Below are 13,480 nucleotides of genomic sequence, written 5' to 3'. Positions count from 1 at the left end.
AGAGCACATGCACAGAGAGCAGCACACACACACGTGTAGAGCACACATACAGAAGAGCACACCCACGTGAAGAGCACACACACATGAAAAGCACACACACACAGAGAAGAGCACACACACACAGAAGAGCGCACACATGTGGAGAAGAGCACATGCACACAGAGAAGAGCACACACACATGAAGAAGAGCACACACGGAGAAGAGCGCAGAGAAAATCCCGTGAACACACACACAGAAGAGTGTAGGTGCATCGATCCACACCCACAGGGAAAAGCTCATGCACACATGCAGAGAACACACGCACACACGTGAAAAGCTCACGCGCACATATACACAGGGAGGAAAGAGCCCGTGTACATACACAGAGGCACATGCGCACATACACAAAAAAGAACACACACACACAGCCACGGGCCAGTGAAACAGCTCAGCGTCTATCTGGGAACTACATGTGGCTGAGAAACGGACCGAACAGCCTTTCCTTAGTGACTTGCTCGTAGGTGGAGAGTTGTTTCTTTTCTCCCTGAAAAGCCTTCCTATTTCCAATAAGCCAAGCATCTGGGATGGAGAGGACCTGCCAGATGAAACCCACGGTGCGTGCTTCCGCATCTGCCATCAGTGCCGAGTCCCTGCTGCTAAGAGAAGGCCTGAGCATGTTTCCTGCTCAGGGATGTGCTGCCTGCAAGCTGTGTCCAGGCCCACCGTCCCCACTGTAGACAGCGGCACCCAGGCAGCTCACCTATCCTAAACGCACACCAGCCTCGCCAATTACATCACTGCCACAAACCGCGCAGAGCCATGCAGCCCTTCCCAACATTTATTCTGGGCAGGCTCTCCTTGCTCTTCGTGTAATTACGGATCTAAACTCACCTCCTGGCTGCTTAGCTCCCTCCAACGATAGCTATTAATTTAGAAAGTAAGAAAACATATATGATTTACATTTCTTTGGGTAGCACCAGGGAAGAAAAGGTAAATTACTTGCTTGAATTTCCTGCAGCCGCCCTTTCTCCCATCACTGCTGTGCTGGGGACACACCAAGAACCAAGATGGCTCCATCCTCGACTAAGCCAAACGCAGGTCGCAGGTCGCGGGTCCCAGGTCCCAGGCTCCCCGCACGTGGCTGAAAGGCTAATGTGAGCCTCACCTGCCTGCAAATCATCCTAGCTCAACTTACCCCAGCAGCAGGACCTCCCACCAACCCACCAGAAAAGTGCAAAAGCAGCAGCCATCCCACCAACGCAGCAGACGGAAACCGATCTCTTAAAAGGCTACCACAGATCAGCCTTGTCTAGACTCGGAAGAGGAAAATCCCCACCACCTACAACAATGGAAACAAGTTTCCACAAACAGAGAATGCCTGGGACACTGGAAAGTCATGACCCCAGAACGATGGTCTGATTCCTGCCTGCCCACAGGCTGTGGAACAACCTGCGGGAAACCAGCAAGGCAGGGGGAAGCTCGGCCCCCAGGTTCAGGACATCCCTGGCCATGCCCCAGAGGCTCCCTTGGCCCCAATCTCTAGGACCTCTGGCCCTCGAGTGTCCGCCTTGAGACCCCCACTCAGCTCAGTCCCCAGAGACCCTGCCTGTCCCCCCCCACCTGCCAGCCAACTGTAGGCTCCTCTTCCGGCGCCCACCCCGTGCCCTCCTTCCCGGGGCTGGCTGCAGGGCTGGAAGCTAAGAATGCCAGCCCAGGGGGTGGCTACTCAGAACACCCTGCACGGACCCAAATCAATCCGCTGCTTTACCAACTTGTTCACGAAAGACTCTGAGCAGAGGTGACAGTCACAGATCCCGAGCTCCTCTTCATGCTGGCAGGCTGTGAGGCCACCTGACAGGATGACTATCTCCATCAGAAAGGACAGAGGCCTTCTCCAGGCCCAGGCTTCCCTTTCCTTGCAGCTGCTACTGTTCTCACTGACTCATTCCTTTTATCTTTTGTCTTAAATCACTTCATACGAGTTATGCCAGTATTCTGAAATGGCAAAAACTAGTTCTAATCCCAAAGTAATTTAGTATCATTTTTAAAACTCCTTCCCAAATCACCTGATTTGTACTGTGGCACCTGAGGGTCCCCACCGTCCCCCTCGGAAAGCTGCAGAGGCTTTAAAACATTTTCTCGGCCAGGCGCGGCGGCTCACGCCTGTAATCCCACCACTTTGGGAGGCCAAGGCAGGCAGATCACCTGAGGTCAGGAGTTCGAGACCAGCCTGACCAACATGGAGAAACCCCGTCTCTACTAAAAATACAAAATTAGCCAGGTACGGTGGTGCTGCCTGTAATCCCAGCTACTCCGGAGGCTGATGCAGGAGAATGGCTTGAACCCGGGAGGCGGAGGTTGCTGTGAGCCGAGATCACGCCATTGCACTCCAGCCTGGGCAAAAAGAGTGAAAATCCGTCTCAAAAAAAAAATAAAATAAAAATAAAAAAATAAAAATTCTCATCCTAGTCACCAGCAGGCAAGCCAGGAAAGCGCTCACAGCTGAGAGCGCATTCGGAAGGTATTGCCGAGGGTTACCCTGAAATTATCCTGCCGCGTGATTTTCACCACAATGAGCTCGCCACACAGCAGACATCACTGAAAGCCTTTTGGAAGAAAAAGAGGTCCCATCCCCAACACCAAGGGACACATGCTGTGGGACTTTGAAGCCCTGCATCAAATAATCGTACCTTTTTTCCCCCCTCAAAAAACTACATTGAGCCAGTTCTAAGCTTTTGCTCTCAGACTGGTAAATATAGACATATATATACTTTTTAAATTTAGATATGTGTATATATACACACACATATATACACATACATACATATATATATGACAGATTTCACATTATTTTTTCCAAATAAGCATTTTCAAAGTCTACAGGGTGACACTTAAAAGGGTTTGGGTAAAAGTTAAGCATGCCACCTCCCTTGAAGGTGCATCCACTGGCGGCAGGGCCCTCAGCAGCAGCCGGGCAAGCTCTGAGCATCTGACGCTTTTCCCGGTTTGCTGGGAGTTCCTGCCACCCCTCAATCCCAACCACTACCCAGTGCCTCCACTGCTGCCTTAGACAGTCTCAGACAGAAAAGAAGTCAGGTAAGAACCTCTTTAAGGAAATTCCTTTCCTCCCCGCTCCACTGGGGCCGTCCCACAGCAGCGGCCCAGCCAAAAGGAAACACGCTCCCGTGTGCTGCTTCTTACCCTGCTGGGGCAGGCACAGGAAGACCTGGCAGCTGCAGAACACTGAGGGGGCCTCTCAGGCTCCCCACGCCCCCGGACAGGGCCCGATTCCTCACAACTCCCTCAGGACCTTGCTGGCCCCTCTAGACTCACACTCAGAGCAGTGACCAGAGGCAAGAGCTAGGGTGGAAGTCCACTAAAGTGAAACAGGAAGAGCCGACAAGTCCCCAAATTCAAGCGGCAAAAGCCAGAGGTACAGAGCCAAGAATCTCAGAGGGGAGGCCTAGCCAGCCGGAGCAGCCACCAGGGTGGGGAGGGCACACAGGCTGGCTCGATGCAGGGAGAGGGTCTGGTCCACGGCTTCCCCGAGTACAGCCACCCCTGCAGGCTGAACCTTGCTCTGCTACCTTGCTCTGCTGTGGGTTCTCGAAGGGGAGCCCATTCGCCTGCAGCCTGGGGTGGCTGGGCCACTGAGCTTCACCTTGGCCCCTGGCCCCAGGCACTCACCAGGCCGCGGTCTGTGCACCCTGCAGGCCATGAGGCTGGGTTGCGGAGTCCCCTGCAGAAAAGATCCACAGAGACACCAGCTACACCAGGGAGGGTCCGCGGCCCAACCGGGCCGGGAAATAGAAGAAATCACAGAGCAGGGAAGTGAGGCAGCCCCAGCAATTCAGTATGACCCTCCAGAGTCGAGTGCCCCATACGCTGCCCCTCCTCGGGCTGTCCTCTCCAATTCTTTCAGCCACCCTGGAATGGAGTCGGCAGGATGCAAACTGTGGTTTCGCTGACAACTGTACATGATCTCTCTGGGTTTCATGCACACGTCTTCATCCCTCACTTCAACTGTGCGCCGCTGAGGACAGACACCTGAGTCTTCATGCCACCCCGTGCCCAGCGGGTGCCTGCCTGCTGCTGTTCTTCAGGAATCACAACCTTACACCTTTGTGTGTCAAAAATCCAGATGTGTTACTTGCAGTTATCGCAGGAAAGGTGAAAACAATGTGCCCACTTGAACGGAGCTCTAAGTGACGGGACTCTGGAGGCGAACAGTCAGCTCAGTGCACTCTGAGTGGAGGCGAACAGTCAGCTCAGTGCACTCTGAGTGGAGGCGAACAGTCAGCTCAGTGGACTCTGAGTGGAGGCGAACAGTCAGCTCAGTGGACTCTGAGTGGAGGCGAACAGTCAGCTCAGTGCACTCTGAGTGGAGGCGAACAGTCAGCTCAGTGCACTCTGAGTGGAGGCGAACAGTCAGCTCAGTGGACTCTGAGTGGAGGCGAACAGTCAGCTCAGTGCACTCTGAGTGGAGGCGAACAGTCAGCTCAGTGGACTCTGAGTGGAGGCGAACAGTCAGCTCAGTGGACTCTGAGTGGAGGCGAACAGTCAGCTCAGTGCACTCTGAGTGGAGGCGAACAGTCAGCTCAGTGGACTCTGAGTGGAGGCGAACAGTCAGCTCAGTGCACACTGAGTGGAGGCGAACAGTCAGCTCAGTGCACTCTGAGTGGAGGCGAACAGTCAGCTCAGTGCACTCTGAGTGGAGGCGAACAGTCAGCTCAGTGCACTCTGAGTGGAGGCGAACAGTCAGCTCAGTGGAAGGGCTGGTCTAGCGGACACAGCGGGGCCCTGTACCAGGACAGCAACTTGCATTGCAATGAGCGAGCTGTCGCTTAAGTGGTGATATTATCTAGCAAAGGGCAGTAAAGGAAGGACGACTTATGGATGTGGCTGTGTTTAAGGACAACACAGAATAATCTGAAGTGGTTCAAACAAGAAGTACTCACTGCATATCATTAGCTACTGAAGTTCTAGTAACATTCGTGATGTTCACATCTTTGTCAGAGAGTGGGAATTCATTAAAAGTAGTACAAATTTTAAACTCTTCCCAAGGTATCTTTTCGCAAATCAGTTAATACTCAACAATAATAAAAATGGTTGCTACTACTGGTTACCACCAGGGCTGAAGAAATTTAAAAACTAGAGGCATTCCCAGTTTGCTTGCCAAACTTTAGAAACCTGAACGCCAGAACACACGTGCTAATTCAGAAGCAAAAGGTTCTTCCTAAAAACCTCAACAGCACTCTCCCGCAGAAGGCTCCCAGGAGTGGCTTGAGGTCCCCTACCAAGGACCTCAGTCTTCACCATGTCCACCTAACAAACACCCCACATGCCTCCAAGGTAGGCCCGGAACACCAGCAGTTCAATGCACACAAGGGAGCTGAGAGACTCTGCGTAACTAAAAAGGAACTATATTGAAATTGAAAATGTTGCTGTACTCATGTTTACTTATAAACAATCTGATTTGAGAAATTTTAAAATACCATAATTCTACTATATGCATCAGCAGTGTGACATCACAGTATATAAAGCGCCATGGAGATAATTTCTGGGAGAGGAGCAAAACAGAGAATTCTCCTGAGAAGACCTGTGGGATGTACAGCCCTCAAAATCCAGAAGCATCATAACCTCGGAAAGAAGAAATTATTTACAACTCAAGTTTCTGCAACATGATTCAAGGAACATTCTCCCCGTATGAATTATAACACTTGATGAATGAAACCAAAATCAAACTGTAGAAATCTAGAATATGGGTTAAAAGACAACCATATATCACATAAAATCCACACTGAGTATACCAAAACTACTGACTATATGTTTACAACCTAATTAATGGGTAGAACTCTCTCGCGACAAGCAGTAATGCTACATTTGGTGTGTGAATCACTCAACATTCGCCTCATTCAAATATGTTAATTTACAGACCACGTTTTGTGCCCACGTCAGGTATCTTGATAGGTTAGCAAAACACAGGGGTTTCATTACGTCCAAAGAACTAAGTACTGAAAATAAACAATACTTTCACACCAAACATCACAGGGTCACTGTTACCAGAGAAAACAACACAGCTGAGAAGACTCCACATTAGAGCTTAACTGAAGAATCAGTACAATGGTCAGAAAGCACTCTCCAAATTAAAGAGAAATCTGGCTTCCATGTCTGGCAGCGTGGCACATCACACGTTAGCAAACTTAATCCTGCAGGGTGGCCTGGCACGTGAGATGCCAACAAACTTCTGAAATGCACTTTTAAAAATCCATTGTGACCAATTTGGATTTATTTCAGGGATATATATACAGTTGGCTCAATATGAGAAAATCTAATAGAATTCACTAGGTTAACAGATCAAAGAAGCAAAAACATATCTCAGAGGATGGGAGGAAAAAGGATTTGATAAACCTCCATAACCATTCATGATTTTAAAAATAAGAGCAAGGCACCCTCCTTAACATAGTAAAGATTAAAACCACAAGTCAGTGTTTAAAGTGTTAAAAGACTTCCCTTTAAAATCGGCAGTGCGACCAGGATGTTTGCTTTCGCCACTAGGATGAGCACATGAAGGTTTAGAGAAAATTGAGTTTGTAACGGGCAAAAATTAGAAAGAACTCCAGTGTCCGTCAACTGGTGCACAGACACACACACTGTGGTATGGCCATACGGGAATACTACTCAGCAGGAAAAGGCAATGAACTACTGATACTTGCAACAGCAGGCACGAACCTCAAAAACACGATGCCAAGTAAAAGAAGACACAGACTGAAGTCTACAGTTTGCACGATTCCATTATATGAAATTCTACAAAAGAGCAGAACTCTATTGACAGAAAGATCAGCAGTTGTCAAGGGCAAGGGTGGGGAGAGGACACTGACACAAAGGGACGGGGAACCTCGCAGAGCGACGGAAATGTTCTGTATCACATATTAGGGGGTTGGTACACACCCATAAACACAGCTGTCAAGCTGGGCGTGGTTACTCAAACCTGTAATCCCAGCACTTTGGGAGGCCGAGGCTGGTGGATCTCGAGATCAGGAGTTTAAGACCGGCCTGACCAAGATGGTGAAACCTCGTCTCTACTGAAAATACAAAAATTGGCTGGACATGGTGGTGGGTGCCTGTAATCCCAGCTACTCGGGAGGCTGAGGCAGGAGAATTGCTTGAACCCAGGAGGCGGAGGTTGCAGTGAGCCGAGATCGCGCCACTGCACTCCAGCAGCCTGGGCAACAGAGCAAGGCTCCGTCTCAAAACAAACAAACAAGCAAACAAAGAAAAAAAAAAAACTCACAGCTGTCAAAACATCCAATTATAAACCTAAAATAGGTGGATTTTATTAGACCTCGATAAAGCTGACCAGAGGGAGAGAAAGAGAAAAGGAAGGAGAAAAGGAGGAAGAGAAGGAAAGTAGCAACTGATCACCGTGGACCCGACCATCACCTGTGGAACGGATAAGTCAATGTTTCCATAGATGCAGGGGGCTGGAGGGATGCGCACGGCAGAAATCCTTCTTCCTACTAGAAGCCCAAACTTTAGGGGAGCACATAACTAAAAAACTCAAAGTTACATTTTCCCTGATCCATACAGCTAACTATACAACCATGTCACTTCGGATGACAGGCTAAGTCACAGCCAGTAAGAAACAAGCCGAAGAGCTATGCGCAGCTGCTGGGACACACGTTTAAAGTGGGGGTACGGCCTTCTCTACCCATGCCTTATTAGCCCTGCCAGTGGAAGGCAAATGTGATGAAGAGTGCTAGGCCAGCCGCCCTGGACCACGAGGTCAAAGACAAGCACACAGAGGAACAAACAATTTGCTGACAATGACCTCGTACTGGAGACAGTCATCGAGTTCTGTCCTGTGAAGGCACCATAATTAGGGATTTGCCATCACTTGCAGATGTATTCAAATCTAACCTCTACAATGCCAGAAACCATAACTCAATGTTTTCTACTGGCCAACACAAGACAAACTTTTTTTTTTTTGAGACAAAGTACTGCTCTGTCACCCAGGCTGGACTGCAATGGCGCCACCTCGGCTCACTGCAGCCTCCACCTCCAAGGTTCAAGCAATTCTCCTGCCTCAGCCTCCCAAGTAGCTGGGACTACAGGTGCACACCACTACGCCTGGCTAATTTTTTAATTTTTCATAGAGACAAAGTTTCTCCATGTTGGCCAGGATGGTCTTGAACTCCTGACCTCAGGTGATCTGCTTGCCTTGGCCTCTCGAAGTGCTGGGATTACAGGCGTGAGCCACCACGCCCGGCCAAGACAAACATTTCAATACTTTCCTAAAGCCCCTTGTGCATCATTCAGTTTCCCCACACACACAAGGCTGTGCTCAGGTTACCCACTCTTCACACTCTGCCAGCCTGCAGGAGCCTGGCTCTCCCAGAAGCTCATCTACCCTCCAAGTTGATCCACTCTGCCAAGCATTGCTGAGCTGGGACCTGGAGAGGATCAGCACCCCCCAGGGGGAGCACGTGGGAGCCGAGCAAGACCCACTGCCGAGGGCGTGAAAGGAAACTGAATCTTGAAATCCCAAACTTATTGAGCCAAAGGGAAAAGTCCAGCTGGGAACTGGGCGACGCAAACCTCCCTTCCCCTTTTGGTTCCAAAATAAGAAGGCTACAAGATGAAGCTACACGCCTCCCCCATATTTTGCCCACAAGGAAATTCCTAGTGAGCTGCAAGACCTTTTAAGGTGCTTCTGCAAACATTTCACCATGGCAGTGTAAATGGATAGCTTATGTTTACAGGTGCAGTCTCCCCCGGCCCACCAGACACAAATGCGTATCTGATTGTTCCCCAGCCCCATTGTGTCTAGGTTATCTTATGTAACACACAGACTCCCTGCATCTTCCCTCTGCTCCATTTGTCTATGTCATTTTACGTTTAAAAGAAAAAATGCAGATTCACTGAGCCAGACAAAGGCATGAATGACTGTTGTTCTCTATCTCCCTCTTACATGAAAATTGTGCACTTCTCAATATCCGGCCCTATCCCCTTTAAATTTGGAGCCCTGAAAATCATCGTGGGAGAAAACACAGACCTGAATTCCAGGCGTGCTTCCTTAACTTTGGCAAATAAACCTCCTAAAATGATCAAGAGTTGTCTCATCATTTTTCTCAATTGACAGGGGAAGCTTTCCAAACCAACAGCTCGAGGCCCACGGGGGTCAGAGACAAGAGGACCAATTGCCAATTGCTACCGCTAGCAGTGACTCAGGGTCCACACTCTGAGACCAAGGGGCCGAGAGGTCAGCCGTACAAAGAATGTGGCAAGTGGTAGGAAAAAATAAATAAGAATAAACCAAAGATCTTGTGGCAGGCTCTATTTCCCATTTTTAAAATCGTAAGTAAAAAGGAGATTATAATAAATTATTTCATTTTCCAGGTATGATAAGCACAATTACTAAAAAGGACAATCAAAGAGAAGCGTCTCATAATGGCTCCTTCCGTTGGACACTAATTTTCTCTTTTTGTATTCTACAATCTATAAGTACTTTTGCTTTAACAATCCTGAGTTGTTTTTTAACAGATTTACTGCACAGACAAGAAATGTCAAAGTTTAAAAGTGCATTTACTGAAGCAATCAACATGCAAAACAAAATATTTCAAACGATAAAAAAATTCAGCTTTAAAGAGATAACATTTACTATAACAAGAAAAAATGTGATAACTAAGAATAAATCTAATAAAATATGTGAGGCAGGAGAATAGGGTCTGAAGGCAGGTAACCTAAGGCCAATTCACACTAGCTTCCTAGAACTAAAAAAAAAAAAAAAAAAAACTTTCCGTGCCCAGGTAACAAAAGGACCAGAGGCTACTCCCTTCACAATCCACCCTTTTTCTGCGTGGCAGATGAAATACTGAAAGTACCTCTGATTGGTCCCAGGCCAAGACTTCATCTGCATAGAAGTGTAACTTTGTGACTTCAGCCTCCAATTCATCACTTTCTGCAACCAATCAGACTGATCGTGGGCCACTACTTCATTTACATAGGGTGTACACCAAGTAACCAATGGGAAACCTCTAGAGGGTATTTAAACCCCAGAAAATTCAGCTACCAGGCCCTTGAGCTGCTTGCTCAGGTCCACTACTGACTGAGGAGTGTGCTTTCATTTTCAATAACTCTCTGCTTTTGTTGCTTCATTCTTTCCTTGCTTTGTTTGTGCATTTTGTCCAATTCTTTATTCAAAGCATCAAGAACCTGGACACCCTCCATTGGTAGGTAACACATGTACAAGTCCCTTCATGGGGAAAATTCAAAAGTTTCACTGAAAAGCATTAAAAATGACTTTTAAAAGAGGAACGAGCACGTTCACGAAAATAAATATTTAATTTCATAAAGCTATCCATTCTCCCAAACTGAAAATTGTCTTTTCTGACCCCTAACTTTCCATGCAACAGAAAGATTCCATGCAATTCCAGTCATAAACCAAACAGACCTCAAAAACAAAAACCAAGTGAAAGACCTTGGCAAACTGACTCTGAGATGTGTGTGGAAGAGCAAGGGGTGGGACTGGCCATCCACGGTGAAGAGGAAACTACTGGGCGGTGTGCGCCCCCACCAGGTAGGAGGACTTCATGAAGCTAAATTACTTGCAAGGTGCAATATGAAGGGAAGACTCCCTAAATACTGGGACCAAAAACAAAAAACACACAACACAGATCTATATGAATGTGGTAGTGACAGAAAACAGGAGTGACATCGCAAATACGGGAGACGAGCTGGACCCAACAACAGTATGGGGCCTGCCGCTGTCTCAGGAGGAAATTAAACAGATTCCTACCTCCCATCACACAGCCATCAACTGCAGATGAATTGAACACGGAGGCATGAAAAGCAAAACTTTTGGATGAAAATCTGGGCAGACACCTTCATGTGTAGAAAAAGGTGCTTCAGATAAAGCGCGAACCAGTGCTCACCAAAAGAGACTGTGAAGTTCAACCACACTAAAGCTAACAACTTCTGATCATCAAGATCCACCAGGAAAAAAGGAAGAGAAAAGCTGCAGGGGGCAGAAGATCTTTGCAACATACAAACTGACAAAGAATCAGAATTCTTCCCATGTAAAGATCAACAACTCATGAAAGAGTGAATCAGCAAACCAAAAGAAAAATGGGCAAAAGGCAGGAACATTTTGCCGAAGGGGGAAGACAGAAGACATCCGTAAATATACAGAGATATTTAACTCTGAGAGCAATTAGAGAAACGAACTGAGGACTCCAGTAGGAATATCCACCAGAGCAACAAAAACAAGAAGTCCGCGGCATGAAGAACTGGCAAAGAAGTGCGGCGCGCGGAGGGAACGCTCACACGCTGCAGAGGGGAGATGCGTTGGCAGAGGCCGTCTGGGAAGTGTGTGGACATTATCTTGAAGGTACAACAAGCACACACCACACCCAGTGATGCAATCATTGTACTGCTTTGTAAACGCCTTAGAGAAACCTTACCTGTGGGCACCTGCATAAACGTACGTGAAGGCTCCAGATAACACCCTTCCTAACAGCAAAACATCAGAAACAACCCAAATGTCCAACAGGAAGAACGCGAAGGAGAGTGTGGAATACTTAAATAACAAACCATTATACAACTAGATACAACAGATTCGCTGAATCTTAGAAAACAATGAGAGAGGCCGGGCGCCGTCGCTCACACCTGTAATGCCAGCATTTTGGGAGGCCAAGGAGGGCAGAGCACTTGAGATCAGGAGTTCGAGACCAGCCTGGCCAACACAGCAAATCCCCATCTCTACAGAAAATACAAAAATTAGTTAGGTACAGTGGTGGGTGCCTGTAATCCCAGCCCAGGGAGGCTGAGGCAAAAGAATCACCTGAACCCAGGAGGTGGAGGCTGCAGTGAGCTGAGATGACACCACTGCACTCCAGCCTGCAAGACAGAGCAAGCCTCTGTCTCTAGATAAATAAAGGAAAAAAACAAGAGGCAGAGACCAGACTACACAAAGAGTGATGCAGCTCCGAAAGACCCAAATTAAATGAATACATTGTGTTCCTACTGTCCCATGAATGAAAGTCACAAAGAATCGAAAACATAAAAGGCAAGAAAGCGTCATCCAGGAAGGGGGTTGCAGGGGGTGGGGGATACATAAGCAGCCTCAGTGCTCTGGGTCAGGCCTGAGGTCATGGCCATGTGTGTCACTGGGCAGCACTGGGGGGTTCTGGTTCCTCAATCTGGTGGTGGATCATGAGTGCATACATCCACACATGTGTATTACATACATTGCTTGCTGTGTGTCAATATTATATAGTAAAAACATTCAAAGAACAAATAAGATTCCTGTCAGCAACTGTGTCCACAAGGGCCAGACGCACTGGCAGTTCGCCACAGCAACCTTGCTTCTGGGCAAGCACCTCCGGCTGCACCCACTGTCTGGTTAGCACAGCGGGCATCAGCCACTCCCAACAAGGGGAACTGCCCCACGGCAAGAGCGTCTTACCTCCGTCACCTTGGGCTGCAGGATCAACGCTTCAGGGCTCATGCGAGGGATGTCTATGTGGATCTGGAGAAGCAGGAGAAAAGACATTTATGTTACGTGACAACAAACATCATTGCAAGCATTATGATTAAAACCGCAACACTGAGGGAAGTCCTTCCCCTGCGTCTACCCTGCTCTCTCCTTGAGGATTCTTGTTCTGTTACCGCCTTCTCCCCTGAAGGAGGCACCAAAGTCTATTCTTTCCGAACAGCTTGCCCAGTCCTAGGCAACAGGCTTGCTTAACACTGACCCCATCCAGCAGCCACTGCGGCGTGATTAGGGAACAGAGCAGGCCTCGGCCGCTTAGTACATCAGCCACAGCAATTAGTAAACATCGATTTTCAGCCTCTGACACAGAGAGCAATTCAAGTACATCAATAGTTTACACGTTTTCGGCTGTGACAGCTTCTTCTTGGACAGAGGCCACATTTTTCTCCACTTTATGAAGTCCTGGGGGAATCTAGAACATTTTTCAAAGGAAGCATTTGAAAGCCTCTGTTAGTGTCGGCTGGTTCCTGCTTGGCCACCATCTGACATGAGAGTCATAATGAAGTCCCCAACACTGCAGAGGGGGACACTTGTGGCTTCAAGAAGCAACCAAACAAGAGTGTTGTGAGCTTGGGCTGGCATCACAGGCTGCCTCCCAGCATCCCACGTGAACATCTCACACCAGCCCACGCTCCCGTTTATCCAGGATAACGGCGCCAATGGGCTGAGGGAAGACAGGCAAATTTCAATGCCAAGGGAGATGCTACGATTGCATTTCATTTCACCCCATCCTTGCACATCTCCACAGAGGACTCTAACACCCAGGAGGCTGGGACATCGTCACTCTGCCACTTATCACACCGTGGCCAGGCCTCAGTTTCCTTGTCTACAAAATGCCTGCTCCAAGTATCTCAAAAGGTTACTGGTGAACATCAAGTAAGACTGTGAGTCAACAGTCAAATGGAATAAGCTGAGGTGCACACACATCTGTAATGCGTGCCAAAGGA

General features: G+C 48.2%; 1 protein-coding gene across 8 annotated transcripts in view; it reads right to left on the bottom strand.

The window, feature by feature from the left end:
• LOC105489792 (TBC1 domain family member 22A) overlaps positions 1 to 13,480 on the bottom strand; it is a 414,387-nt gene that overhangs the window by 264,595 nt on the left and 136,312 nt on the right. For all 8 annotated transcript variants that reach the window (XM_071080773.1, XM_071080772.1, XM_071080767.1 and 5 more), the window contains one exon: positions 12,447 to 12,509. In XM_071080773.1, coding sequence (XP_070936874.1) covers positions 12,447 to 12,509 — 63 coding nt within the window. The remainder of the gene's footprint in view (positions 1 to 12,446; positions 12,510 to 13,480) is intronic.

Source organism: Macaca nemestrina, chromosome 15 (assembly GCF_043159975.1).
Source record: "Macaca nemestrina isolate mMacNem1 chromosome 15, mMacNem.hap1, whole genome shotgun sequence".
Taxonomy (NCBI): domain Eukaryota; kingdom Metazoa; phylum Chordata; class Mammalia; order Primates; family Cercopithecidae; genus Macaca; species Macaca nemestrina.
This window is presented reverse-complemented; position numbering and strand designations above follow the sequence as displayed.